Source organism: Natator depressus, chromosome 6 (genome assembly GCF_965152275.1).
Source record: "Natator depressus isolate rNatDep1 chromosome 6, rNatDep2.hap1, whole genome shotgun sequence".
NCBI lineage: Eukaryota > Metazoa > Chordata > Testudines > Cheloniidae > Natator > Natator depressus.
In genome coordinates this window covers 92,278,366-92,305,972 of record NC_134239.1, presented here as the reverse complement: position 1 = coordinate 92,305,972, position 27,607 = coordinate 92,278,366, and the positions used below count along the sequence as shown (strand labels likewise).

Sequence of the window (27,607 nt, the reverse complement as noted above, 5' to 3'; positions counted from 1 at the left end):
TTTACAGCATTTCAGTTTATTGCATCCATAATGGGCAGATGTGCGTTGTCATTAAACTGCTTTTTGGAAATGTTGCAATAAAGATAATAAAGCGGAAGCTGTAGCGCTATGTTTAACATCAGCATAACCAGCAGCAGGTGTACTGCCATTCGCAAGCAGCACACAGACATGCAGGTAATGAACCCTTTGTTGTCCCGGGGCTAATCACCAAGTCATGAGCAAAGCAAAACAGGAAAAGACTCTGGGTGCAATCCCAGGGAGAACTGGAACTGGAGGCCCACCTGGAATGGACCCTGGGTGCAGCTCTGGGAAGGAGAAGAACTGGAACTGGATTTCTATGTTCATGTGGAATACATTTTGGGTGCAGCTCTGGGGAGGAGGAGAAGAGCTGGAACAGGATTTCTGGGTACACCTGGAATGACGGGCTCTGAGTACGCCTATGCCAATGCCTACCAGTTGATATTAAAGGATTACAATCCAAATTTCATTGCCCCTTATTTCAGTCCTAAATTGATATTGGTGTCTCATAAGCCTGCAGGCTTTCATTTGATTAGTGTACATTTATTAGAGAAGAAATGCCCAATCAAGAGAATTAAATCAGAGAGTGTTGTCTAAGCCAAAATGATGAATCCTGCTTCCTCACTGGCACCTGCTGGCTCTGTTATTCTCTTTTTGGGTCTTTGTTCTACATTATGCCCCTCACTGGGTGTAGGTGAGAGGAAAGGCATGCAAAGAGCTTTCTGGGCAACAACAGTAATGCGTTGCACTGCTCTGAGTTGGTGGCATCTCTGGCATTGCAGCCAGAGAATTTGGCTAATCTGAATCCAATGCACATTCCCGGCTCTCCTCTAATGCCAGGGTTTTGTTTTTAGAAAAGTCTGAAGGCTGAGAAAGGTGCTCTCTCATCAGAATGAAGATGCGCCTAATCCTCCATAAGATAGATCTCTGCCTCCATCCCTAGCGCATTCGCAGCCCAGCTAATATAAAAATTGTGTGCACCTAGTGTTGCAACTCATGTCAAACTCTTAATAAATTAGAAACTGAATGACACAGCAAATGAAACAAGTTTTAGTGTGTCTGCACCAGTCCATCCCATACCAACCTTCCTCCTCTTCCAACTGTACCAGCCCCACCCCTCCCGCATCACCTCTCCTCTTCCACTCACTAGTATGTTTGCTCCAGCCCATCCACCCATTCCATGCAGGGCTTCCCTTAGGACTTTTACTCTTTCCGCTGTGACAGACATTTGGGGTTGGGGGTAAAAAGCCATTTCACATGCAATGGGAGGAAATATGCTATCCTTTTAATCTGAGGAGTTCCTTGAGTCAGCTTTAGCAGAGTCTGTCCTAGTGTCATGCAGGAGAAACAGTTCCACAAGCTGGCCTGGCACTGATGAGGGGAGGGTTGGGGAAGAGTTTCCTTGGGCTATTAGGTGGTTTGAAATAAAGGAAATTAAAATACCCACCCATAAAGACAAAAGTATTTGGAACCGAGTGCTGAGAGAGAGAGAGAAGCTGCACTAGAACCTGGTGCTACCACTGCCCCTGGAGAATATGGATATCAAAAAGACCAGAGGTTACCCAGGGGTACATCTTCCACTACTGCCCTGTCCCGAGACCCCAAAACCTAGAGAGCTCTGGCCCAAACCTTGGATGTTCACCGTGCTCAGTGACCAGCCTTGCAACACCAAAATCCCCACCCCACTCCAGACACCTGGTCTTCCTCTCATGGAGGTCAGAAAATAGTCTTTCCCTTGACTAGTCTGTTTAGCTTCACTAAATCCTGCCTTTGGCTGTATATACCTGGCTGTTTCTTGTTATCTCTGTGAAGTGTCCTCGTATCGGGATGTCCAGGTGCCATCTTGGCACACGTTCCTCTTATTACTACTTATATCATTAACGCATGCTTTCTAGGAGTCCTTTGCTTGCCAAGTTCTGCAATTAGGGCCTGCCTCTGGCTCACAGCCCAGCTTTGCTTAGCAATGCCTGGAAGTACTTTGGTTCAGGCTTTAGGCCTCAGACCAGGCCTCTGATACAAGGGTTTATGTTTCAGGGTCTCTTACTACACAGAGTTCTGGTGGCCACACACCTCCCACAGCTACACACACAAGACTCCACTCAAAATCTTGTTCTGATTAGGAATTCCTGTATCCTTTGCCACCCCTGCTCTTTCCCTCCCTCCGCTCTTTATTTGCATGCACTCACTCTGTATAAACATGATTTTGAAGCGGACTCGTAGGTACAGCAACACGCCCAAGGCATGCTGAGCCCTGGATTCGCAACACCAAATCCCAGCTCTCAGTAACCTCATGCTAAGGATAAAGCCAGCCTCCTCTGGGAGCAATAGGAACCTCCTCTTTTGTAACTGTGTGTTAGAAGCTGTAAGGCTGCTCTGACAGAAGGGTTCCAATCCTGCAAGTCAAGGGAATTTAGGAGTGCTCAGCACCTTGAAAGTGGCATTCAGCACCTCACAGGATCCTTCCTTTTGTAATGGGCCCATAGCAAAACAGCCACAGTTCTAGTTTCTACGTATCCAGGTGTTTATGCCACACTCCTCACTGTGATAGCTGAGCTGTGTGGCACTGTCAAACTCCAGTCTGCCTCTTCCTCCAGAGCAGGGACAGATGCCTCCAGCTCCTACAGTGCATCCAGGATATTTCATCACAACAGAAATTCACACTTAGCATCAAGAGACATATTATCACGTTGATAAACCAACTGAGCGCCCTTTTTTGACTCTGCCTCAGCCAAGGATTGAGTAGTGTCACACAGCAATGGCCCCTTTCAGGGCCTAGTCTGCCAGTGACTGCCTTAGGAAGGCCCATCTGGAAGTAACTGGCTGCCCTAGGTAACCAATAAATGATTAATTAGTCCGTAATAGAGGTTATCCAAGCTCAGGCGGGAGAGGCATTCCAAGGAAACAGGCATCTCCTGAGAGGTATTCCTGGGGGGCTGATCAGAAGGTGTTCTCCTGGAGCAAGGTGCCTAGAAGGAGTGCTCCTTAAGACAGAGGGCTCTTGTCATAAATATAAAGGGAAGGGTAAACACCTTTAAAATCCCTCCTGGCCAGACGAAAAACCCTTTCACCTGTAAAGGGTTAAGAAGCTAGGATAACCTCACTGGCACCTGACCAAAATGACCAATGAGGAGACAAGATACTTTCAAAGCTGGGGTGGGGTGGGGGGTACAAAGGTTCTCTCTGTCTGTCTATTGCTTTTGCCCGGAACAAAAAGGAATGGAGTCTTAGAACTTAGTAAGTAATCTAGCTAGATATGTGTTAGATTCTGTTTTGTTTAAATGGCTGAGAAAATAAGCTGTGCTGAATGGAATGGATATTCCTGTTTTTGTGTCTTTTTGTAACTTAAGGTTTTACCTAGAGGGATTCTCTATGTTTTGTATCTGATTACCCTGTAAGGTATTTACCATCCTGATTTTACAGAGGTGATTCTTTTTACTTTTTCTTCAATTAAAATTCTTCTTTTAAGAACCTGATTGCTTCTTCATTGTTCTAAGATCCAAGGGTTTGGGTCTGTGTTCACCTATGCAAATTGGTGAGGATTTTTATCAAGCCTTCCCCAGGAAAGCGGGTGTAGGGTTTGGTGAGGATTTTGGGAGGAAAGACGTTTCTAAGCGGGCTCTTTCCCTGTTATATATTTGTTAGACGCTTGGTGGTGGCAGCAATAAAGTCCAAGGGCAAAAGGTAAAATAGTTTGTACCTTGGGGAAGTTTTAACCTAAGCTGGTAAAAATAAGCTTATGGGTTTTTCATGCAGGTCCCCACATCTGTACCCTAGAGTTCAGAGTGGGGAAGGAACCTTGACAGCTCTCCAGGGAGCCCACCAGAGGGGGGAGCCTGGAAAACATGCTCCTGGTGATGGGAGATCCCTAGAGGAAAACTGCAGTCGGCAGGAATTCAGGAGGGCCTGGTCTCAGCATGGGGGCAGTGGCTGGAAGCCCATACATGCTGCCCTGTGGAAGAGCAGCCATTGCCAGGTCTTCATGGACTCCTGACTTCGAAGAAGGACTTTACCCATGTAGTAACAAAAGACCTGGTTCCAGAGGTAAAGACCTGAACCAAGAGGACCCTGCTGGAAGAGGGCCTGGACAGAGACGAGCAGTGGACTCAGATGGAACAGAGAATTAAGACTGCCTTGGTCTCAGCCAAGGTGCTGAGGCGAAGGTGTTGTTTATGTTTTGTGTTGGACTTTCTGTTAATGAATAAGACCCTCCAAAAGGGGATGCTTGTTAGTATTTAAAGGTCTGTCTGGGCTTCTTTATACCCTGCATGAGGGGAAATCAAGGCACAGCATAGCTGGGGTGTCACACCTGACCATAAGGGGACATTTCAGGATGGCCTGTCTTATAACAGAAGTTATTGATCACTGTTTTATCCTCCTAGCTCAATGTGTGGCCTCAAGCCTCATTTAACCATCCAAGCCCTGCACTGAATACAAAAGTATTAATTTCATCAGGGGCCTTTTTATGGCTCCTGCCTCCACCCTGTACCTTCCACTTCACCCCATGCTCTGGCTCCTACAACCCCCTCTCCTCTTGTGTCCTCCCCACTCCCTGCATCCCAGTGTGGTAGTTTCCTCCATCTCTTCTGTATAGGTGTCAGCAGGGAGAGCACTGAAAGCAAAGGAGGGATAGTCTCTGGCATTACCCATGGTACAATCTGGACCAGTGAACAGCTGTGTCCCCTCAGTTCTCCAGCCTGGGGGACCCTTTACATTGCTTTTCTATGAGAGCTACCGCTCCTGGTCTGCTCTCACACAACCTCCAGCATGTAAATCACTCCCAGTTATACTGTATGAGTGCGATGGCCCGCTACTCATGAATTACACCAGCAAACTCCCAGTCTCAGACACTCCCCCAGAAATATACGGTTTGTACTGCCCAGCCCTCCTTTTTCCCATGGGTAAAATGGGATCCCGCTTTACAGGGGGGTTGTACCCCTCCTTCTGTGACTTGCACTCATTGGACAACCAGGCTTGCTCAAAGGCATCAGCCATTGTAGCCATCTCTGCTACAGATTTTACAGATTTATCCCACAGACTATTTTTTACATTGTCAGTGCATATACTCAAGAAATGTTCTTGAGCAATGAGATCAAGCAATTGGTCATAATTTTCAACACCTTTCCCTTTTGCCCATTTTCTTATTAGGTCACACATCTTATAAACATATTCACTGTGACTCATGCCAGCACTCCTTTTAGATTTCTAAATTTCACCCTATACACTTCAGGAGTGATTTGAAACCTTTGTAAAACAGCTCTCTTATATTCAGAATATATCAAAGCTTCACCAGTTGGCATTTCATGAAATATACTCAAAGCTTTACCAGAGAGTTTTGCAACCAGTGTGGGGGCTTTCTTGTCCTCAGGAATCTTATGGACTTCACATCGCTTTTCAATTGTGGTGAAGTATTCCTCAGTGCAGTCTGGCTCTTCATATGCAGGACACAACTTGTCCTAGCTGAGAGTTCCCTGAGTGGAGGGAGATTTTGGTGACCCTGGGATCTTTCTGTGCTTTTCTAACAGTTATGGGTAGTAATTCCTCTCCCTCTCCTCCATGGCTCACTTCTGGGCTTCAGTTTCTTTTTGCTTTAACTACATGGCTTTCCTACTGGTGGCTTCTTCAGCTCCAGTGCAGCAGCTAATTCTCTCTTCTTCAGCTCCAATGCAGCAGCTGCTTCTTTCAGTCTCATTTCTACCTGCCACTTTTAGAATTTGTGTTCAGTCTCTCTTTCTTCTGCTTCCAATCTGGCCAGTTCTAATTTTGCAGTTGCTTTGCTGGCATTCATTTTTATACTTTTCAGTTTCTATTTTCCTCACCCAGATAAGTAAACAGAAAACAACAAATAGCAACCTCTCTTTGACTGTTTCCAGCCACTGCATTTGAGACTCACTTAAAATCTCTATGCCAGTGCTTAAAGAGTAAACTTTACTTAGACTAACAAGCAGTGCATAGATCCTGCCAACTACGCCACTGTGACATTGCCCAGGGTACCATCTGGACTGATGGATGGCTGTCCCCTCAATTCCCCAACCTGGAGTGCCTTTTACACTGCTTGGCTGTGAGAGCAACCACTCTTGGTCTGCTCACACACAGCCTCCAGCATGTAAGTTATTCCCAGTTATACTCTATGAGTACTATAGCCAGCCATTCCTGAATTATATTACAGAGTGACACCAGCAAACTCCAAGTCCCTGACTTCCTCCCGGAAATGTGTGTCTTATACTGCCCAGCACTCTTCTGGATCGTACAAGCTTTATATAAAGTCCATCCTTTCATTAATAGAAAATGATATGCACAAATCCCGTTATCCCAAATGAAGTTTCCCAAACACTTCAATCCAAACACACTGGTTTAGATAAAACAATAAAACAAAAGTATTAACTACAGAAAGATAGATTTTAAGTGATTACAAGTAATGAGGCATAAAATCGGCATTGGTTACAAGAAAATAAAAGTACATTGCAACTAATGCCTAACTTAACAAGTTAAAGTGAATGCAGAGCAAAGGTCTCTCTCAACACGTCTCATCAGCCTTACGGTTGAACTCCTTTCAGTCAGGAACTCTCCCTCAGTCCAATGCTTTTTCCTTTGTTCAAGTGTTGTTGATGCCATGAGTAGAGAGAAAGGAAGAGATGACTCGGGGCATTTGCTCTCTCCTCTTATCGTCATTTCTCTTGTCCAAGAATCATCTCCAGCTGAGGTTCAGGAGACAGAAAGTCTGTGTGGACAGGAACCTCAAGCTGCTTCTTTGTCAAAACATAGATTCTTTGCCAACACCCTCTCTCCTGTGGAAGAATGGTCACTTTAGATGGTCCACTTGATCTTGTTGACACTTGGCTGAGGTGCTGGCTAACCTTTTGTCTCTGGAGAAATGGTCTGTGACTGCCCTCCAGAACGTGTTGGTACACGTCTGAGGAATATCACACAGCGCAATCTTATAACTTTACATACAATGTAAAGGCAATAATGATCAGCAAATCATGAGTTTTCAAATGATACCTCACATGGCATACTTTGTAGAGGTTTTACTATATTCTTGTAAAAGGGGTGAACATAGGGGTACAGACTGTCACAGTGTTTCTGCTCTCAGTTCCTGTGTCTGGCATCTGAGCAGTCCTTGCTTCCAAGAGGACAACTGCAAGGAAAGTCCCGCTCAGCCCCTGTTCCCTCATGCTGAAACATGCTCAGTTGTTCTACGGGGATGGTGCCACACAGTCTGGTCACTCATAGTAGCTTGTGGGGGACAGGGCAGGCTTAGTGCAGGTGTAATCTTTGGAGAATTTAGCTGCCAAACTCTAACCAGTCTCTACTGAGCATGTACAAACTGACATCTTTCAGAGGGCTCTCTCTAAGTTAGCCAAATGGGGGGGCGCATTTTCACAAGACCAGCAAAAGGCAAATCCCTGAAACCAGGGAAACCCCTTGCTAAATTTGAAGACCCTGCCCCAAAGCATGGAGGTGACAGAGCTGCTCTGTGAAACAGTTGACTTTTTTAAAAACATGAGCAAAATGATATATTTTCCCCTAACCTTGTTCGGAGAAATGGTTGAACCATTTTAGCTGAAACTTTCCAAAAAATATTCAAACTTAGGTGGACACCGGCATAGAAAATTTCAGTCCAAGTAGTCAGAGTCTGGCAAAGGTATACACAAATGAAAATATGGTTTTATATTGGGAAGTGTCTGGCAACCTTAACTACAGGAGAAGCTACGAGCTCTGCCTACAATAAACATCCAATTCTGCTTTGAATCTTACTAACCTATTTGACTCAATAACATCCTGCTGGAGTGAGTGCCACAGGTTAATTATTGTATATAATGGTTTCCTTTCATTTGTTATAAATGTATTCTCCCCCTCAGGGATATGCTTGCTTTCCAGTGGCTCTCTTTCCAACTTATGTACTTACATGGCCCCCACAGTATCTGAGTATCTAGCTAACTTTAATAGATTTATTCTCACAATGCCCCTTTGAGGTGGAGACATGCTATTATCCCCACTTAACAAATAGGGATGTGAGGCACAGACTAAGTGTCTTGCCCAGGGTCATAGGTTTTCGTTGGTGGAGCAGGAGTTGAACCAATGCTCCCACTGCCTGAGCTAGTACTCTAACTATGGGGCCTTCCTTCCTCTCTACTAATGACTGCTGAATCTCTAAAGGTTCAGAGATCCATCCAAAAGTTCAAATGCTTATTGCAATCCCTTCACTCCACAGGACTCATGAGAACAGTCCTTCTTGCACATGATTTCCAGGACTACCACAGTGGTTTGGGCTAGTTTGAGAATACCACGAGTGCAGCCTTTCCCTGGGTGTTTTGATATTTCTGATGGAAAACAGAAAACTCAGATGCGTGAGACCTTAACTAAAATCAATCACACTGAAGACCCACATTGAAACATGATCTCAGACATCACTCAGTTCACGTTCAACATGAAGGCTGAGGTTGGTTCTTGTTTATCCAAACTGCTTTATCTTGACCCAATTTACAGTCAAACTCTGAGGTACTCAAGTGAAACTGAGAGGTTTCAGGGACAAATGATTCTGATAGAAGTTTTACCTGTGAAAAATCTTCAGGATTTGGTCCTCAGACAGGACACTTCTGTTTTAATTTGGCTAGTTCACCAGCATACTGCATGTGGAACAATATACTACTGTACATTATAGGGAACAACACAATCTAGCTATCAGCCTTTACCCCGTGCTCTTTACTGGAGTTGCTGAACAAAGGGGTATCCTATCCTGGATGACAGACACACTAGAACAGAATAGGTCTTTGCCATTTCTAAGACTAACTCCTCTATACGATCCCACCTCCTAGTCCTGGAGGATCTTTCTTTAACTTCAGCAGCTGTGGCACTTTGAGCCTGAAAGTGCTTTTGTCTAATTTTCAACCCCCTGCAGCAGTGAAGCCAACTGACTATTGTTACGCTCCCTTCCCTCTCCCCAGGACTAAAGACTGACTGAAGTGAGCCAGGCTGTTCTTGACAAGCGCAGGTTTCAAATTCTGCCATCCGCTGCCAACAGTTGATGCTAATCATTTATTTAAAGCCCAGTCCTGCCGTGGCTACATTTTGCCTTCACTGTCCTATATGTCCTGTTCACCCCAATCCTGAGGCAGCTCCCCAGTTCCTGTGCTCATTAGGGCGGGTAGCAGCATTGCCCTCCACAGTGCTTGAGCCACAGGCTAACTGACAGCTGGATTTACAGTCACCTTTGGGTGTCAGGGCATAAAAGTTCAAGTCAAGTATTGGCAGTATCTATTTCTGTTTGTCATGCAGGCAAAATCACTGCATCATGATGCCATGTCCTGAGATCAAGCAGTTGTGTCAGTGTGTGACGAAGCTGTGATGTAACCTCATGAAACAGATAACGTGGAGTCATCACAACATGATTCAGCCTGCAGGGCTTTGTTGTGTGAGCAGTTTTTCAGTTCCAATCCCTGTGCAATCCCTTCCCATGAGCTTCACCCTGAGCTGCAAAGTAAAACTCAGTTGAAACAGACAACTTCTGTCTGATTTGGGGCCTGCACTATTTCCACATATAACCATTACTGTATTTCTAGACTTCAGGTCCCCCAAAGCTCACGTTTCTGCAACTTATCCCCAGCCCCACACTCACCAAAAGATTTGTGACCCTTAGTTTCTAGGAGATACAATCAACAATATTACTGAGATCTTCATGTTTCCACAGCACTGCACATACATTCATTCATTCATCCTCCCAGACCACTCTGATGCTGGCCCAAATTTGCCTGGCTCTGAATGTCATTAGACACATTTCACCCAACTATAGATTGGATGCCTACAGGTAGCTCTGAATTCTGACTCCTGCAAGCCAGGCTTATGACAGGGACTTGGACTCTGGAATGTCCTGTGAGTTTTATCACAGTGTTGGTCACTCCGGGGTATAACAAATTGCCACAAACAAAAACTAAGGACAAGCAGAAAGTTAGAGTTTGATCCTACCGCAACACAGTATAAGGAAGCAACGAATTTATGGTGTGGTGCTTCCCTGACACAGCACCACTCAAAATGGTAGCATGCACTCGGGTGTAGGTGGGTCAGGGGAATTCTCAAACCCCTGTTCAGAAAACCCAGTTTTGCAGTCATCTAACCCGGTAAAGTGTATGGGGGAAGCTTCAGGACCGACATTATGCATAGATGATATACATGGCTGCCTAGAGTGCTGAATTATTAGGGGCCCAGTCAAACAGGGTGACTTTGAGACACCCTTTCCTTTAAGGGCACACTTGCAGCACTAGGAACACCAGCAGTAGCCAGGGTGAGGCTGGGCACCAAACTGTGTAGTGCTGGCCTTGGAAGCTGTACCATTAAGAATAAATCTTGCACTTCTAAAGCCTAAAAATCCCAACTGCCCTGCAGGGAGAATTCTATTGATCTACAGTGAGTTCCTGTTAAATAAAATCCTTCCCCTCCTGCAGAGCAGGTGAATTGCAAAGCCCCAGAACTATACAGTGCTTTGCACACAGTATCTAATTAATCCCCACAACCTTCATTGGAGGTGATTCAGTATCATTATCTCCAATAAAGATAGGAAAATTAAGGCACAGCGAGGGGAGTGACTTGCCCAAGGTCACACAGGACATCCATGACTGAGCTGGGAACAGAACCCAAGAGTCCTGATCCCCAAACATGTGGTCCAGTCACTAGACTGTGCTACGAAGTGGGGGAGGCCAGAGGGCAAAAACAGATGAAAGCCCTATGATTCTGCCAACAATCCACAGCTGTGTTTCAACAAGTGCATTTCAGCCGCACTCCAGTCCTAACAGCCAAATATTACTGAGAAATTGATCTCAATAAAAAGTAACATTACCAAAGGGAAGTTCCATTTTCTTTGTTAAGTGGGCCTACTGCTATCAATTTTTTTTTTAACTCATCCAGCTTATTCTGAGCACGGCACCGGGCGCAATACAGGGGCAAAACAATTAATGGAACCGTCTGGGATTTGAACAGTCTATAGATCAAATGTCTTTTATTTGCTAAGCTCTGTCTCATTTGGCCTAGAATGGATGTGTCTTGGCTGCCTGCACTGGCAATAATTGTGCCTCATATATCCCCAATCAGACGCCTTTAAATGATCAGACAGAACTAGCAACAATGAGAAGAAGGTGTGGTGACATTCGTTGTACTTGAGAAATTGCTGACTGTCTTCTACAGATTTGCCCTTGGCACAGGTGAGTTTGGAGGCACCTTGTTACTAGTGTTGTGATAACTGGGCCTAAAAATTTACCCTAATTGTGAGGTCACCTGTACAACTGTGGGAAAGTTTATTAAGTGTCTCAATAACCTATGATAACAAATGTTGATAGGAAAAGGTGCAACAGGGAGGCAGGGCTGAATTAGTCCAAACAAAAAGGCCTACTGGTACAATTCAAGGACTGTGTTGAGATCGTGTCTTGTAAACATGAAAAATGAGGGACCAGAAATCAATCACACTGATACACATTGGTGTATCAAAAATTACGTCTAACTGGTGGACAAAATAATGAGGGGATGAGCTATTTCCCCCTCACTCCTTTTTGGGGTCCTTAACATCAGAGAGACTTTAAAAGGGAAATTGGTGGATGGATGGAGGCAAGCACAATACTGGCACACTGGAAGATCAGAGAAGGGGAAGGAGAAGCTTCACCATCACAGCTGCCACCTCCACCGTGTCCTGGGAGCCCGGACTTTCTTCATCTAATCCTGAGAGGTGTCCTGACCAGACCAGACCAGAGAAAGGGAGCCAGAGGACATTGCTACCTCCACCAGCTTCAGCTGAATCTCATCCACCACCTCGGATGAGAGACTTTGTCTCTCCCATCTCTGTCCTGTGTCCTTTCCCTTCACTACCATTTTTCTTCTCTTTCCTATCCCTTTTCTTCTGCATTCTGTCTAAGTAGAGTCTGGCTTGCCCAGCCAAGACTGTATATTCTGCATCACTGCTGTAAGCCTGTGACCAGAACGAGGCAGCTAAATGAACTGTCCTAAACAGTCGGACAATGCTATGGTTTGCCAGGTCTCGGGGTGGCTAATAAGACCATGTGCTGTGCCTGTATTTCCAGCAGTGAGGCTGCAAGTGAGAGTCAACACAAGTGACAGAAACTGCATTTTCTATCTTTGCTGGGGTTTTTCTTCCCTCTTGTGTGTGTTTGTCGTGTTTCGTCTTTGAAGAAATGGGCTCGGACTTTAACTACAACAGTAATAACAACAGCCCTTCTCAACTACCTTTTTCTCTTTCCCCCAAAAAGAACAGTTATTACCATCAAAGAGACTGTCAAATAAGAGGGGTTCCCTTCTAAAAACTCTCAACAGTTAAAGTGAAAGGGAACAAGGGATTTACATTTCAAATACTTTAATCTTTTCCCCTCTTCTTCATGTATCTTTAATAAAAGGTTAAACAGATATTTAATGGTGTGTTTGCCACTGTATGAAGCAGGCTGAGGTCTCTGTATAAGAAACCCTAAGCCTTGTTTAACAGTGCTTAATGTTGGACAGTGACTGGGTCACGTTAACACCTTTAACTCTCTGGGCCCATTTAGTCCATCTAAATTAATACAATACTACGGTACCCCACTGGGTGGCTCTGCCAGCAACTCAGCCATCAGTGCAGGCTGATGAAGGAGAGAGACACAGACAGGGGGATACCTTCCTTGTCTGTCAACCAAGCCTGTGGTAAAGCAAAAGGATCAGCAGGACCCCAGCCTGCACCTGGGACTGCTACCAATAAGCCACCTGGAACTCATCACACACAGCCACATTTTGTGCCCCAACAGATGAAAGACAGAACTCAGAGAGGGAGAGACACTGAACTTGGGGAAAAGAGACTTCAGAACTGGGAGGAAGGATTCCCACTCCCCAGGGTATCCTCAGCTCAGATGAAAGTAAGATTAACTGCTCCTTGGGGCAGAGGGTGAGGGGGAACCATCATAGAAGGAAGGCTCCCTGGTAATCTGGGTAGGGATTGGCACTATCAGACGGGAGTGGAGTTTCCTTTGTACTCAGGGTGGTGAGGACCATTGGGTGGGAGAGACTCAGATCCCACTAAGCCATCAAAGTGAGGAGAAGAGTCCCCGGAGCTTGGGGGCACCATCATAATAACCCAAATTTAAGTCCAGGAGCAGCACAGTCTTGTCCCCACTGAGCTCCTACACACACCCAGTTTGGTAAGCATGATCTCAAAGCACACTTGACTTACCCCGCTCACACGTTTTGCCCCAGTAGCCAGTGCCAGTGCAGTCGCAGATGAAGCGGTTCCAGCCGTCCTTGCAGAGAGCATTGTTCTTACATGGGTAACTGTCGCACTGCTTGGTGCTGAGCCGGGTGCAGGAGGATTTGACCCCGGCAGCATTCTGCACCTCCGCCAGCTGCCGGATGTTCTTGCTCCGTCCATCGATGAACAGGTCCCGGATGCAGCCTACATAGCCATAGTTCAGCATGGCCGTCCAGAGCTCTGTGGGGAGGATGAGGCCTGCCCGGTTCTCAGGTAGCCCACCTAGGTACATGTCCCCTTCCAGGTCCAAGATTTCACTCTCCCCACTGGCAGTGAATGGGGTGCGCCTGCTGTTCACTGATATGGTACCTGAGGTAAGGAGGAAAAGGAAACATCAGCCAACAGCTCCACTGACAGCGCAGGTCTAGTACAGTTCCTATGGTACTTGAATGCAGGTTAACAATGATGGTTTCAGTTGGGGAGATTGACGATCCCCAGTAAAACACAGCACTGACTGAAAAAGTTTGTCCTACACTGCCCCTCCCCACCTCTTCCCCCCAGCCACAGGCTCTAAACTCTTCAAGGCAGGGACTGTGTGTCCATGTGTGCTTCTACAGCACAAAGTACAATGGGGTCCCACTCCTGATTAGGGACTCCAGGTGCTACAATTATACACATATTCAAGAACATGGTCTTAATTCTCCTCCTGTCTTGTAGGAAGAGAGGGTCTTTCTTTAAAAAAAGAAAAAAAAAGAGCAAAAACCCAGGAACTCAGTGTTATTCAATGGGATTCACCCTGCAAGGCAGGAAATCACAAAGTGCAGCTTTGGAATTAGAAGGCTCTGGTACTATATAGGATTAAAATAAATAGTACTAATACATAGCTCTTATACAATGCTATTCATCAGCAGACCTCACTGCGTTTTACAAAGAAGGTACCATTATCCCCATTTCACAGGTGGGAAAATGGGGAGACAGAGAGGTGAAGGTGAACTCCAAAAGAGAGAGTTCTTATTATTATTTGAAGTAGAGTTGCTTCTAGGCTTCAAGCTGGAAGCCCCATTGTGCAAGGCACTGTACATACATATTTGAAGAGGCAGTACCTGCCATGAAGAGTTTACAATCAAGCAGACAAAGGGTACAAGGGAAAAACAGAGAAGTGTAAAGACTAACACAAGATCATCCAATGGGTCAGTGGCAGAGATAAAAGCAGAACCCAGGTCTCTGACAGGCCAGCCCAGTGCAGTCTACTAGACCACACTGCTCCTCATTCAGGACTTCAGCTGTTTTTGAAATAGGGACGCCAGCCCACCAATCCGCTTTGAACTAAGAATCAGAAACTTGTTCCATCTAGCTCTAAATCATCACATGTGATTGCCCTGTTATTAAGATACTCTGTGTCCCCAGAAGGGACTGTCTATGCTTTAAGATTAATTCCAGATCACTGCATTCTTTATCCTACACCCCTAGGAGGGGGCAGGGGAGTTTGGTTAATAGAGTTTGCTCTGAGAAAATGCAGTCACATACATATGCCTTTCCCCCCCTTAAGCTGTAATAGGCATCTTCTTGAACAGAGAACAGAATGCAAACAGGGCATTTCACGTGTGTGATGTTCTGTATAACTTAAGGATAATGTCAGAGGCAGCAGAGTGTTTGAGGCAATAGAGGCATTACAAATTAAAGGCTCAGAGAGAACTGGGGTGGTTTGATGAACCATGTTGTGTAAGTAAATTGCACCACCACAGACATTTTCCACTTTATATGGCAAGAACACAATACGGCTATATATGCAAAGGCAGCACATCACAGAGCAGCAAGGTCACAGGCCCTCTCCACTTGGCTCTGCTGCCACTGCGCTTGGAAGGTTGTGTTCACGTTGTGGACAGTATACTGTATTACCAAAAAGAGAGTCAAGAGAAGGGTAACTGAAATGATCAAGGGGCTGGAGAGTCTGACTTATGGGAAAAGGTTAAAAGATCAGCTGAAACCTGACTAGCTTGGCCAATCAGCCACAGAGAGGGAGATATAACACAGTCTGCAAATACTGAAAAGGTGAAAATACCCAGGAAGGAGAGGAAATACCAAGGCTAAAGATGTAAAGCAAGGAAGAAGAGGATGAAATTAAGAAAGGAAGTATGTATCTAGGCTGAGTAATAAGCTAAGCTTCTTGATTGTGAGATGCATTAGGCTCTACAACAGTCTCCCTATGAAAGTGACACAAGTCCCATTACATGGAACTTTTAAGACCAGACTGGAAAAGCCACTGGAGGGACCAATCCAGCACTGGACCTAGGGAGAAGGGACCAGATGAGCTAGGAAATCTTTTCTATCTCTAACATCTACAATTCTGGGAAGACAGAACAAAGCTCTACCACAGAAATCAGAAGGGCTCTTCTGCCCCATTTCTGACACCTCAAGGGCCTTAACTGGGGGCCTGTGTAAGCGAGTGGGAGTGCCCAAAAAGGCAGCAACCAGCGAAGGCAGAGCCAGTATGGGAAACAGTACACTGATGCAACCGGACATCCAGTCTGCCAGGAAGGCTTTCAGAGTCAGCAGGGGTGGGATAACATGCGCTCTGTAGCTCAGAATTGGCTGAAAATGTTCTCTTGTAATGAGGTGCAGCATTTCCCAGCTAGAAAGGGTGACAGATTTCATGGACATTACCAGTAGGAGGCTGCCCTGGGGATAGAAAGGTTACAGGATACGGGAGCGGATGCTAGGCATCCAAGTCCGAGCTGTCAGCTCTTGTCAGCATACAGTGAAAATAGAGCTTTGGTTGCGTTGCCAGCCATCACCGACTGAAGCACATGCAGAGCCAAAGGGGACTGGAGATGCCAGAGGTTATGTGAGCAGGACAACTGCCCTGCTTCCCAGCAGCCCCTTTCCTAATCTTGTACCTAGTGGTAGGGAGAACTTGGACCTTTACAGGTGATTCTGCTTAGCTCAGCAGAGCTCAAAGCTTGGGAGAACTGGAAGAAAGGAAAGAATCTAATGAGGATGGGGTACCTTATGAATGAGATACAGAACATCCAGTTCACTGGCTCAAATCTAGCCCAGATCAAAACCAGTTTTCAGTTATTAAAGTCTAACGGTTATCGGATGACCTATGTGAAATGAGTCTGTTGTTTCTCAGTCCAGTTTCTAACAGGTGGATGTCCACGTCACAAAAAGCACAGGACCTGCTGGCAATCAGCAGAAAAGCCAGGGACTGAACAAACCATGGAGACTGAATTCCCTTCTCATCCCTAGCAGAGGCCCCTGAAGGTTTGAATGCTCAATGCACACTAAAGGGGTGACATGAGGGAACTCTCAGTGCTGGTGCTCCTGTTACCTTGGCAGAAAGGACATCAGAGGGCAGGGCTCTCAATCCAGCACTTTTCACCCACATAAAATTCAGTTAAAAAAAGAAAAGAACAAATCTGTTCACTGTTGTTCAACAAAGCACATTTAATTTGAAGTCTGTTATCTCTGATCAGGTTTCAGGCAATCAATAAACCTTTCTGCTGAGCAACAAACAGGTCAGTCCTGCAATCTGCCTCCTTGGGGCGCTCAGGTGACTTCTCCTAGGGGTAATGTCAATCTCAGCTATCATTATGCACCAAAATGTGCCCCTCTCAGGTTGGATTTTAACAAGCCGTTTCAACCAGGACTTTGCTTTTTCATCTTTTTCTTCTTACTCTGGAGCTCTTTGTCCAAGGGCCAGGTATGCTCCATGTGAGCAAGCAAAACTGTAGGCAGTAATGAACGCTACTAATTGAGTTTATCCTTGCAAGTTAATTAGATTCTAGCAAATCTACAGAAATCATTTATTTATTTACGTCTTCATTTGTAAAATGTTCCTGTCGATGTCGCTAGGTGCTAATGGAATCAAATTACATACATTAAAACCTAGATGGGCTCAATGTCAAACACAAAGAAACTCCTTTAAACGATCACAGAAATGACCAGCTCTTCAGACAAAGGCCTGGATAAAGAGAGAGGCTGTGCAGTAGTCCCTAAAAGTCAGCTCTTTTGAAAAATCAGGGGACGCAAATTCCCTCTGCTGAGAACACTCTATTGCAAGCCCCAAGAAGCACAAATCTAGGACCTTTATATTATGGAGATCACAGGTCAAATCCCAGACCTAACTGCAAATGTAGGCAAAATTCCCTTTACAGCAACATATGGCCAGACATTCAACTCCTGATGGTCTAGGACAGGGGTTGGCAGCCTTTCAGAAGTGATGTGCCGAGGCTTCATTTATTCACTCTAATTTAAGATTTCGTGTGCCAGTAATACATTTTAACATTTTTAGAAGGCCTCTTTCTAGAAGTCTATAATATATAACTAAACTATCGTTGTATGTAAAGTAAATAAGGTTTTTACAATCTTTAAGAAGCTTCATTTAAAATTAAATTAAAATGCAGAGCCCCTGAGACTGGTGGCCAGAACCCGGGCAGTGTGAGTGCCACTGAAAATCAGCTCGCATGCCACCTTTGGCATGCGTGCCATAGGTTGCCTACCCCTGGTCTAGGAGAAGTTCAAGCCCAACTGTTCACATATTCACAAGGATCAAATTGTAGATATGATTATTTAACTTCCTAATTTATTTTGGAGCACAACCACGAGTATATGTTTGCTTGCTCTACAACATCAGAAACAAAGAAAATACCTTTGGAAACTAGATAATATGGTGACAGGCATAGTATAAAGAATATATATATTCTGTTAGTTGAAATTCTAAAAGTGAGAAGCAGCAAAGAGGACTCAACCAGATATAGAAAGACTCAGAGAAGGACTTTCACTCTGAGAAATACTTTGGAAAGGGAGAGCCTAGCTAGGAATAAAGGAAGAATCCCTATTTGAACAGTGATCTGCAAGAGCATCAAAGGAAACAAGAGAATAGGGCAGTGATTGCCCAACTCCTCTCTCTCCCTTGTCCCGACAAAATTTTCCACTAGTTTGGAAGTTTCTCCCTGTTAATTGTGTTACCTAGTCTCCCCAGACCCTACATAGACCCAGGAGAGGGTGCTATTATTGGGTCAGATCCTGAAGGTCTTACTCAGTTTCTACTCAGCATTTCTTTATTCCCAGTGAAGTTAATGGGAGTTAGTTGGAATAAAAGCCAAGTAATAAAATTCATTATGCACTTGACCGCAAGGCTTGGCCCCCCAAAAATGACCACTATGATGATGTATATGATTAATGAACTAGGTGCCGATTAAATAGAGTTAAAGAGTAAGATGCTGAAGGGCTGCTTATAAAGACTTCTTCTGTGGGGCTATTCTACAGCTCACGCTGAATACTTCATACACTTCTGGCCCTTTGAAATGTCTCCTATTCTGCTAGGTGAATTTCTTTAAGTAACACTGAGTCTTGCAAGAAAGCAACTCCCTTCTAGGAGTAAGAATTTTAAAGGACCAGGATTTTATGTTCCCCCACCAGAGGAGAAAGATGAACCTATTTAAGATTTTATGCTCCTACCTGATCTGCCATCTCGCTGGATATCAACATGATACCACTCTCCATCATTGGCTTTCTTCTGGGTGGCTTTCACCTTGATGGTGCCGGAGCCCATATCAAGCAGCAAGTAGAGGTTCCCATCTAGCAGCTCCACTGCAAAGAAGTCTACCTTGGTGTTCTTTTGGCTCCTGGCATCTTTCCTCTCCTGAGGCTTGCCATGGGTGAAGAGGATCAGGCCATTGGGCTCAGTGGTGCGGAAGTCGAAGGAGATGGAGCCCATCCGCTTGGTATTCCACTTAGGCAGACTGATGTAGGCCTCTGGAGTCTCAAAGCTGATGGGATCCAGCGTGGCCACATTCTCACATGTGAATTTCACCTCCCCGTAGATCTTCATCTTGGTGTCACTGATCCTCGCCAAGCGAGACAGCTCCAGACGGATGTCGTTATTCTTATAAACAACCTGTCCGAGACAAAGATATACACTATACATCAATTCTGCAACCAATACAATGCCTCCCAATCCCTACCAGGCATGGGAGAGAAACACTCAAAAATGCTTTGGGGAGTGGGGATGAGACCTTGGGAGAATCTTACATGGTGACTGAGAGGGAGGACAGGGCTAGGATGGTGCCTGGAAATAACAATTGGCGCGCTATAAATACCATACATCAGAACAGCAGAAGAGAACAATTACTGGAGGTCAGGAAGCACCATAACCCCACCACAGATCCCACTGCATACGCTGCCATTGAGGATCTAGTACATAATATACACTCTGCGGCTGGAACCATGATGCTTCATTTATATAGACCCCACTATAAAACACACGACAGAGTGTACCCTTAGTATTCACATACACAAGCTCTGTAAGAAAATCTGGACCACCACTGCAGTTTCTTTAGTACCCTCATAAGGTCAGTTAAACATTGGAGCAGGAGTGCTAAAATTTAACTTACATTACAGGTTCTAGGAAACATTGGTGAGTGTACCGTGGATCCTGAATAGCCATAAGCTTCCCCCACAAAAGCAAACAAACAAAACTAGCCCTAACTTTTCTCTCATCAAGAAATCTTAAAACACTCTGTCAGTCACAAAACCTTACAACAGGTTTGTTCTGCTATCCCAGAGGCTGACATCCAGCCAGAGGGGGAGCTCAAGTAAACTAGAGATTCCTATTTCTAGAACCAGACAGACACAACTGAGACACTATTGAAAAGGGAGGAAACAGAGGGAAGCCACGTTGGCTTATAGTATCAGGAAGATCAATCTGCAACAAACATAAAAGGATAACAGTAGTAAGGGTGGTTTGATAAAATTCTAAAGTAGATAAACCAGGAATAATTTAAAAAAAGAAGGAGAAATCTGTACCCACTTAGGACTCCACAGCTTTCACTAGGCTTCATGCAGTACCCCCTTGGAGCTTTATAATGGCATTTGAGATACAGCTCAGATCCTCCTGCTCCAAGAGAACAAACCCCTGCCTCTTTAGCTAAAAGAGACACTTGATGTAAGATAGTTTTTAAGGGCCTATGACACGGTCAAGTAGTTCTGATTCCATCCAGTAGGGGGCAGTAGTGACACATAAATGTTGGCCACTTCCTTACGATATTCCTAATTATAACACTCTGCATCTTCAAAGTTCTTTACAAATACTAATGAATTAATATCCAAAAGGGGAATGCAATTTATTTGTTAAAAGTTTACAGACAAAATATATCCTTAGATGATGCTATCTCTAAACCTTGAATTTAATGATTGTGTCACAACCTCAGTGCTCTCTGTCATTTCTGTAGACTGGCTGTGTGTCATTGGGATATATGACAGTAGAGACCAAGACCTTATTTCTAATGTCTACTCTCTGTAAACCTGCTAAAAACACATTTTATGCACCAATTTTATGACACAAAAGTGACACTTGCTACCACTTCAAAAGGCAAATACAACTATTTATGACCATTTTTACTTCTTTGTGAGCTACATGGAAGGATTTGAGGTTAGACTAGATGACCCTTGTGGTTTCTTCTAACCCTATGATTCTATGACTGAAAGGGTGGTTTTGTTTGGTTAGCTTTTGTTTAAATGGGGAACGACTCAGCTTTTCTTTCACCTTAGAAATTCATGCGCTGTTTTTCCTCAAAGATTCTGTGGATAACTAGAGAACTAATAGGGGTAGGACATCACAAGTGAAAGGAGAGAGAGAGAGAGAGAAAAACTCTTTTGTGGAAGATTCACAACACTTTGCCCCTTCAACTGAGAGCTGAGAAAGCTCCCCCTCCAGTTCTCTGGACCTCCAAGGAGTACTCCAGCAAAATAAAACAACTTTCCTGATATTTCTAATGTAAAGAACAAACACAGGAACAGGGTTTAAAAACAAAACAAACTCCCAGACCCCCCTTTCTATTATAAAGTAGCACACAAAAAAGGTCATATTCTCAGCCCTGCTCAATCCTTTTTGTGCCAGCCTGGCAGCCCAGACTGGATGGAATCATGGTTTAACTCACCAGTTTAGGATTTGGCTTGCATAGTGGAATCCCAGAGTGGTGTGAAGCTCATAGAACTGGCTTTAAGTCAGCCACTCTTGGCCCATCCTGACAAGTGGTGAGGTCTGTAGATAAGAGAGGGCGTGGCCAGACTGCCCTGCTCTTTGGTGTTCCTGGGCTGGCAGAGTACCCCTGGGAGGCTGCTACCATAGAATATCAGGGTTAGAAGGGACCTCAGGAGGTCATCTAATCCAACCCCCTGCTCAAAGCAGGACCAATCCCCAATTAAATCATCCCAGCCAGAGCTTTGTCAAGCCTGACCTTAAAAACTTCTAAGGAAGGAGATTCTACCACCTCCCTAGGTAACGCATTCCAGTGTTTCACCACCCTCCTAGTGAAAAAGTTTTTCCTAATATCCAACCTAAACCTCCTCCACTCCTCCTACCAGTCACATAACAGAGCAACCCTGAGGCTGCTCTACGTTGCACTAGAGGGAAAACTGGCCTAAGTCGCTTCCAGGACTGAAGGACAGAAAGGTGGCTTTATGCCACTTTTGTTGCAACTCCTTGGGGCCTGTGGGAAGTACTGCTTCACCAGATCAGAGGGTCTGGGCCAGTGGCCCAGTATTTTTCCTGTGTAAATTATCTGTAAGAGACAAAACACTGTCACACCAAAATGTGTCAGGATGCTGAGTCCAGAACACACAGAAATCCTCCCAATTTGAGAATGAGACTCCTACCTTGTAATGGAACATCCCACCTCCTGACTGCCTACCTGGACCTCCAGGTTGCCCTTATGAGATCTCAATCTTCACGCACCTCACCAGGTCTTCTGGTGTCTTTGAACATGTAGCTATAAATAACTGTTTAACCTGTCCTCTTCTCATTTAATCATAGTAATAATGTTCCATTCGCTAGTGCCTTCCATCTCTTGGACCCATAAGGTGAGCATCATTATCAGCTTTAGAGACAGGGAAACTGAGTAAGAGAGAGGGTAACTTTCCCAAAGTCATAGAACACAGATCCCCTGACACCAATGCTTTAGCCATAAACACATCCTTCCTCCCTGTTAATTTCCCCGAGTAAGAGGAATTATGGAAAAGAGCAAAAGAAATGGGACTCAATTACATCACGCAACAGGGCAACACATCAGGAAAAGCATAAAGTTTTGTTAAAGAATAAAAAAGCTGCTGTAGAGCTGGGATACTGCTTTTGCTAGTCCACACAGCCCTGATTCCATGAGGACATGGGATCTATGCCCAGTCCCAACAAATGTCATCTCTGCTTTGGTACTTAATAAAGCAGCACTATATGGCCCTGGGACCACAAGTCATTCAAACAGAATGAAGGGGACCCTGATAGTAATTTATACAAATCAGAAGCTAGGAATTGTAAAAAATTGATAAGGGAAGCTAGAGGACACAAGGCAAAAACTATGATCAGTAGAATTAAGGACAATAAAAGGATATTTTTAAGTATATTAAGAACAAAAGAATCCTAACAATGGTATTGGTCCATTACTAGATGGCAATAGTAGAACTGTTAATAATAAAGCAGAAAAGGCAGAAGTGTTCAATAAACATTTCTGTTCTGTATGTAGGGAAAAACAGATGATATATTCATATCTTATCATGATGATGATGATGATGATGGATGATGAAGATTAAATACTTTCCATTCTAATAACTAAAGAAGATGTTAAAGAGCAGCTAAGAACGCTAGACATTTTTAAAATCAGTAGGTCTAGAAATCTTGCATTCAAGAATTTTAAAATCGCTGGCCTAGGAGTTCCGTGGACCATTGATGTTGATTTTCAATAAGTCTTGAAACACTGGAGAAGTTCCAGAGGACAGGAAGGACGCTGATGTGCCAATATTTAAAAAGTGTAAACAGGACAGCCTGGGTAATAACGGCCTTGCCAGCTTGACATCAATCCCAAGCAAACTAATGGAACAGCTGATACACGACTTGATTAAGAAAGAATTAAAGGGGGTAATATAATTAATGCCAATCAACATGGCTTTATGGAAAATACACGTCAAACTAACTTGATATCTTTTTTGATGAGATTATGAGTTTGGTTGATAAAAGTAATAATGATGACGTAATATACTTAGACCTTTGTAAGGTGTTTGATTTGGAACCACATATTTTAATGAAGAAACCAGAATGATAAAAAAAATCAACATGGCATACATTAAATGGATTAAAAACTGTCTGACTGACTGTCCACTATGGGGAAAGGTTTCAGAGTAGCAGCCGTGTTAGTCTGTATTTGCAAAAAGAAAAGGAGTACTTGTGGCACCTTAGAGACTAACCAATTTATCTGAGCATAAGCTTTCGTGAGCTACAGCTCACTTCATCGGATGCATTCAGTGGAAAATACAGTGGGGAGATTTATATACACAGAGAACATGAAACAATGGGCGTTACCATACACACTGTAAGGAGAGTGATCACTTAAGATGAGCTAATACCAGCGGGGGGGGGGGGGGAGGGGGGAAGAAAACCTTTTATAGTGATGATCAAGGTGGGTCATTTCCAGTGATTGTAAATGGGGAATTGTCATTGAGTGGGTGTGTTTCTAATGGGGTCTGACAGGTATCAGATCTTGGACTTATACTATTTAACATTGTAATCAATGACTGTGAAAAAAACAAAATCATCACTCATAAAGTTTGCAGATGAAACAAATATTAGAGGAGAAGTAAATAAGGAAGAGGACAGGGCAATCTGGATTGCTTGGTAAGCCAGGCACAAGCAAACAATATGCATTGTACTATGGCCAAATGTAATGTCATACATCTAGGAACAAAGAACAGTCTACACTTACAGTGTGGGGACTCTATCCTGGGAAGCAGTGACTCTGAAAAGGACTTGCGGGTCATGGTGGATAATTAGCTCAATGTCAGCTTCCAATGCAACATTGTCACCAAAAGGGCTAATATGATCCTTGGATATATTAACGGGGGAACATTAAGTAGGAGTATGGAGGTTAGATTACCCCTGTATTTAGTATTGGTGCAACTGCTACAGGAATACTGTGTCCAATTCTGGTGTTCACAATTCAAGAAGGATGTTGATAAATTGGAGAGGGTTCAGAGAAGAGCCACCAGAATAATTAAAGAATTAGAAAACATGTCTTACAGTGATCGACTCCAGGAGCTCAATCTATTTAGCTTAACAAAGGCATGGTTAAGGGTGATTTGATCACAGTTTATTAGTATCGACACAGGGAATAGATATTCGATAATAGAGGGCTTTTCAGTGTAGCAGACAAGGGTGTAACAAGATCCAATGGCTGGAAGTTGAAGCTAGACAAATTCAAATTAGAGGGGAGGTGCACATTTTAACACTACATGGTAATTAACCATTTGTACAACTTACCAAGGGCTGTGGTAGATTCTCCATCATTGGCAATTTTAAAATCATGATTAGATGTTTTTTGAAAAGACATGCTTTAGTTCAAACACAAATTAACTCAAGTCAGTGCTCTGGCCTTAGCCTTGTGTGATGCAGGAGGTCAGACTAAATGATCACATTGGCCCTTTCTGGCCTTAAAATCTTGGCATTCCCCTGAAATAGCAGTGCTGCCACAAACCAATGCACCTTTCCAGTTACGGAGATGACTTAAAGAACTGGGAGCATTTGCCAGAGAAAACCTTCTGCAGGCTCAACATGCACAAGAGACCTCCTATAACTGCAGAGCTCAGTTAAGAGAGTTTAAACCAGGTGATAGGTTACTTTTACTACTACCCAGCCCAGAGTCTGAACTTTTAGCCCGCTGGCAAGGGCCCTTCAAGGTAATTAGAAAGGTCAGCCCCATCAGTTATAACATCTAGCAACCAGAAACAAAAGAAAACACCCAAATTTATCATATAAACTTCTAAAGGCCTAGAAGGCCAAGGAGGGCTTTTCATCGACTCCTTCCTCCTCCCCCCCCCCAACCAGAACTAGAACCCCACACACTGATGGAAATAATCTGCACGCCTGTAAAGATGGGGGAAGCCTTACACAGTGAACAGAGGACACAAGTCCAGGAACCAGTGGACTTGTTCCCCACCATCTTCTTGTCCACTCCAGGAAAGACCCATCCTACTGAAACAGCACCAGGACAAAAAGTGAGGGGAAACCCTCAGCCCCACACTGGGAAAATGTGGGACATAAGCTATCAGGAGCTTCAAGCAATGTTAGACCTGGGAGTGATGGAGATATACTGTAGTGAGTGGAGGGAGCTCCACTGTCCTGGTCCCTAATCTGGACAGGACGATACACTTCCGCACAGTCAATGTGATACCTAAATTTGATGCCTATCCCATAGATGAGTTATTGGACCAGTTGGTACAGCTTAGTGTACGTCTACCACTGATCTTACCAAAGGGTAGTGGCAGATCTCCCTCACACGACTCCAAGGAAAAGACAGCTTTTTCCATGCCCTTTGGCTTGTACCACTTCTGTACCATGCCATTCTGACTCCACAATGCAGCTGCAACCTTCCTGAGGTTGATGGATAAAAATATTGCAATATGGACTATATACTGCCACCTAGTTGGATGACATTGTCATCTACAGCCAGAATTAGGGGGACCATGACCACCTGAAACAAATAGCCGCGGTACTTCAACCCCTCACGGATACAAGGGTAACAGCCAATCCAGCAGCATACAAGATTGGTTATTGTGAGGCTATGTACTTAAGGTATACATTAAGAGGTGGCCTATTATGGCCCACATTTATGTCTACAAAATAACAGGTTCTGGTATGCCAACCAGGAAGGATAGGTTCGGCAAGCCTCAAGGCAAGCCATTAAGCGGTTGGTACCACTACTCTCTATCCCTTTCAGGATTAGAGAATCTGGGACTATATTAAAGAGACTAAGGAATGGGAATTAGAAGCCCCACCCCCTTCAGGCACAGTTGGACTATTTGACTCTCTTTTCTGCCACAGACACCTTGCTCAGGCAGATGGATATACCTAAGGAATTTTCAGTGTCCAGACAGTAGGAGGCACCCATCAGCAGCCTTAGAATTGTGACACCTGGTCAGTAAGGTAAAGTTAGTATATAACTGTGGTGGGTTTGATCTAACTTAATAGGGGGCTGCGAGAAGAGAAACTGGAAAGCAACATAATAGTGCTAGATAAGGACACCACAGCACACATTTGAAAGATAGTGGGGGAAAGATGTTAATTACAAAGACCATGTCTCCAAAGAAAAGTAAAGCTTGTTTTGCCAGCTGGGAGCTTGGAGATCAAAAAGTTTAATCAGTTTTTAAAGTATTTCTCCCCCGTGCTTCAGAGAGAATACAGTTTGTGTGTTATGGGAATGGACTATGCCAGCCAGATGTTAGGAGTCTCATGGTGGGAGTCTGAAGGAAGCTCAGACATCCCAGGATTCCCATTGTGGAAGATGATTAGGTACCTGGTAAGCTAGACATGTGTGTAGCCTGTTTTATTGTTTTCAGACCTGTTTTCTATTACACGTTTTTTGTTCTAAACAAATACTACTTTGCTTTACGGAGGCTGTCTGATTACTGTGTTAACCACTATCATTGCTCCTGGAGGAAACAAAACCGCAGGGTCTGTGCCTAAGTCAGATCTGCTGAGTAATTATGGTTTGTCACAGGACTGCAGCCTAGGGCCCAGTCTGAGAGAGAGAGAGAGAAAGAGAGCCAGCCATGTGTTTCTACCCAGAGCCAGATGACAGCAGAGGCCTGAAACTTGGCAGGGGCTGCACTCAACAAGACCAGGAAGGGTCAGAGATGCATTCCCCTCCCCGCACTTTTTCCTAACCTCTTTTTTCTGGAGGCCCTGTGTTGGGACAGACTGGTGGATGGGCATCTCCCCCATTCCTCCGTATCTCCTCACATTATACCCCAGCTTCTAATTTTTTTCTGTCCATTTTCCCCTCTCCATTGTTCTCTGCCCTTCTCATCCTGGTACACGTGTGCTTGCGGCTAAGTTCCACGCTGCAAGAGCAAAGACAAGGGCTGAAGAGCTGGCTCTTGAGCCTGCTGACCCAAACACATGAGCTGCTCCTAGGGCCAGCTTTATTATGGGGATCTGCAGGAAAAGGGAGAGAAGGTTGTTTTCAAGGAACTGCTCACCAGCAGCACGTTTGTAGTGCCATATCAGAATAGATCCACACACATGCAGCTTTCCTCACCCGCACTGCTCCATTTTACCCCATCCACCCCTCGACGAATCTGACATCATCCAGATTGAGATACACAGTGCTTGAGTGATTGGTCATTGAATGCTTGGTGACTGGGTCACCAAAACTAATTATTGCAGCACAGGTACATTTACTTCCAACATGGGGCATTGCAGTCAATACTAAGTCAGAGAGGAAAGCACCACCTTTTGAGATACCCACAGCACATCCTGCAACAGGGTATCCTAGCACCATGCCCGGATACTGTTAGTGGGAAGAGCACCAGCAATTAAATCACCAGCATAAA

The 27,607-nt window shown here is 44.4% G+C and overlaps 1 protein-coding gene across 27 annotated transcripts in view; it reads right to left on the bottom strand.

Moving 5' to 3' along the window:
- Positions 1–27,607, bottom strand: part of NRXN3 (neurexin 3) — a 1,373,290-nt gene that overhangs the window by 906,162 nt on the left and 439,521 nt on the right. For all 27 annotated transcript variants that reach the window (XR_012639977.1, XR_012639978.1, XM_074956036.1 and 24 more), the window contains 2 exons: positions 18,692–19,130; positions 13,214–13,597 (listed from right to left, as the gene is read on the bottom strand). Coding sequence is in view for 25 of the 27 variants with exons in the window: in XM_074956036.1 (XP_074812137.1) it covers positions 13,214–13,597; positions 18,692–19,130 (823 nt within the window). In the remaining 2 variants the exon portion in view is untranslated. The remainder of the gene's footprint in view (positions 1–13,213; positions 13,598–18,691; positions 19,131–27,607) is intronic.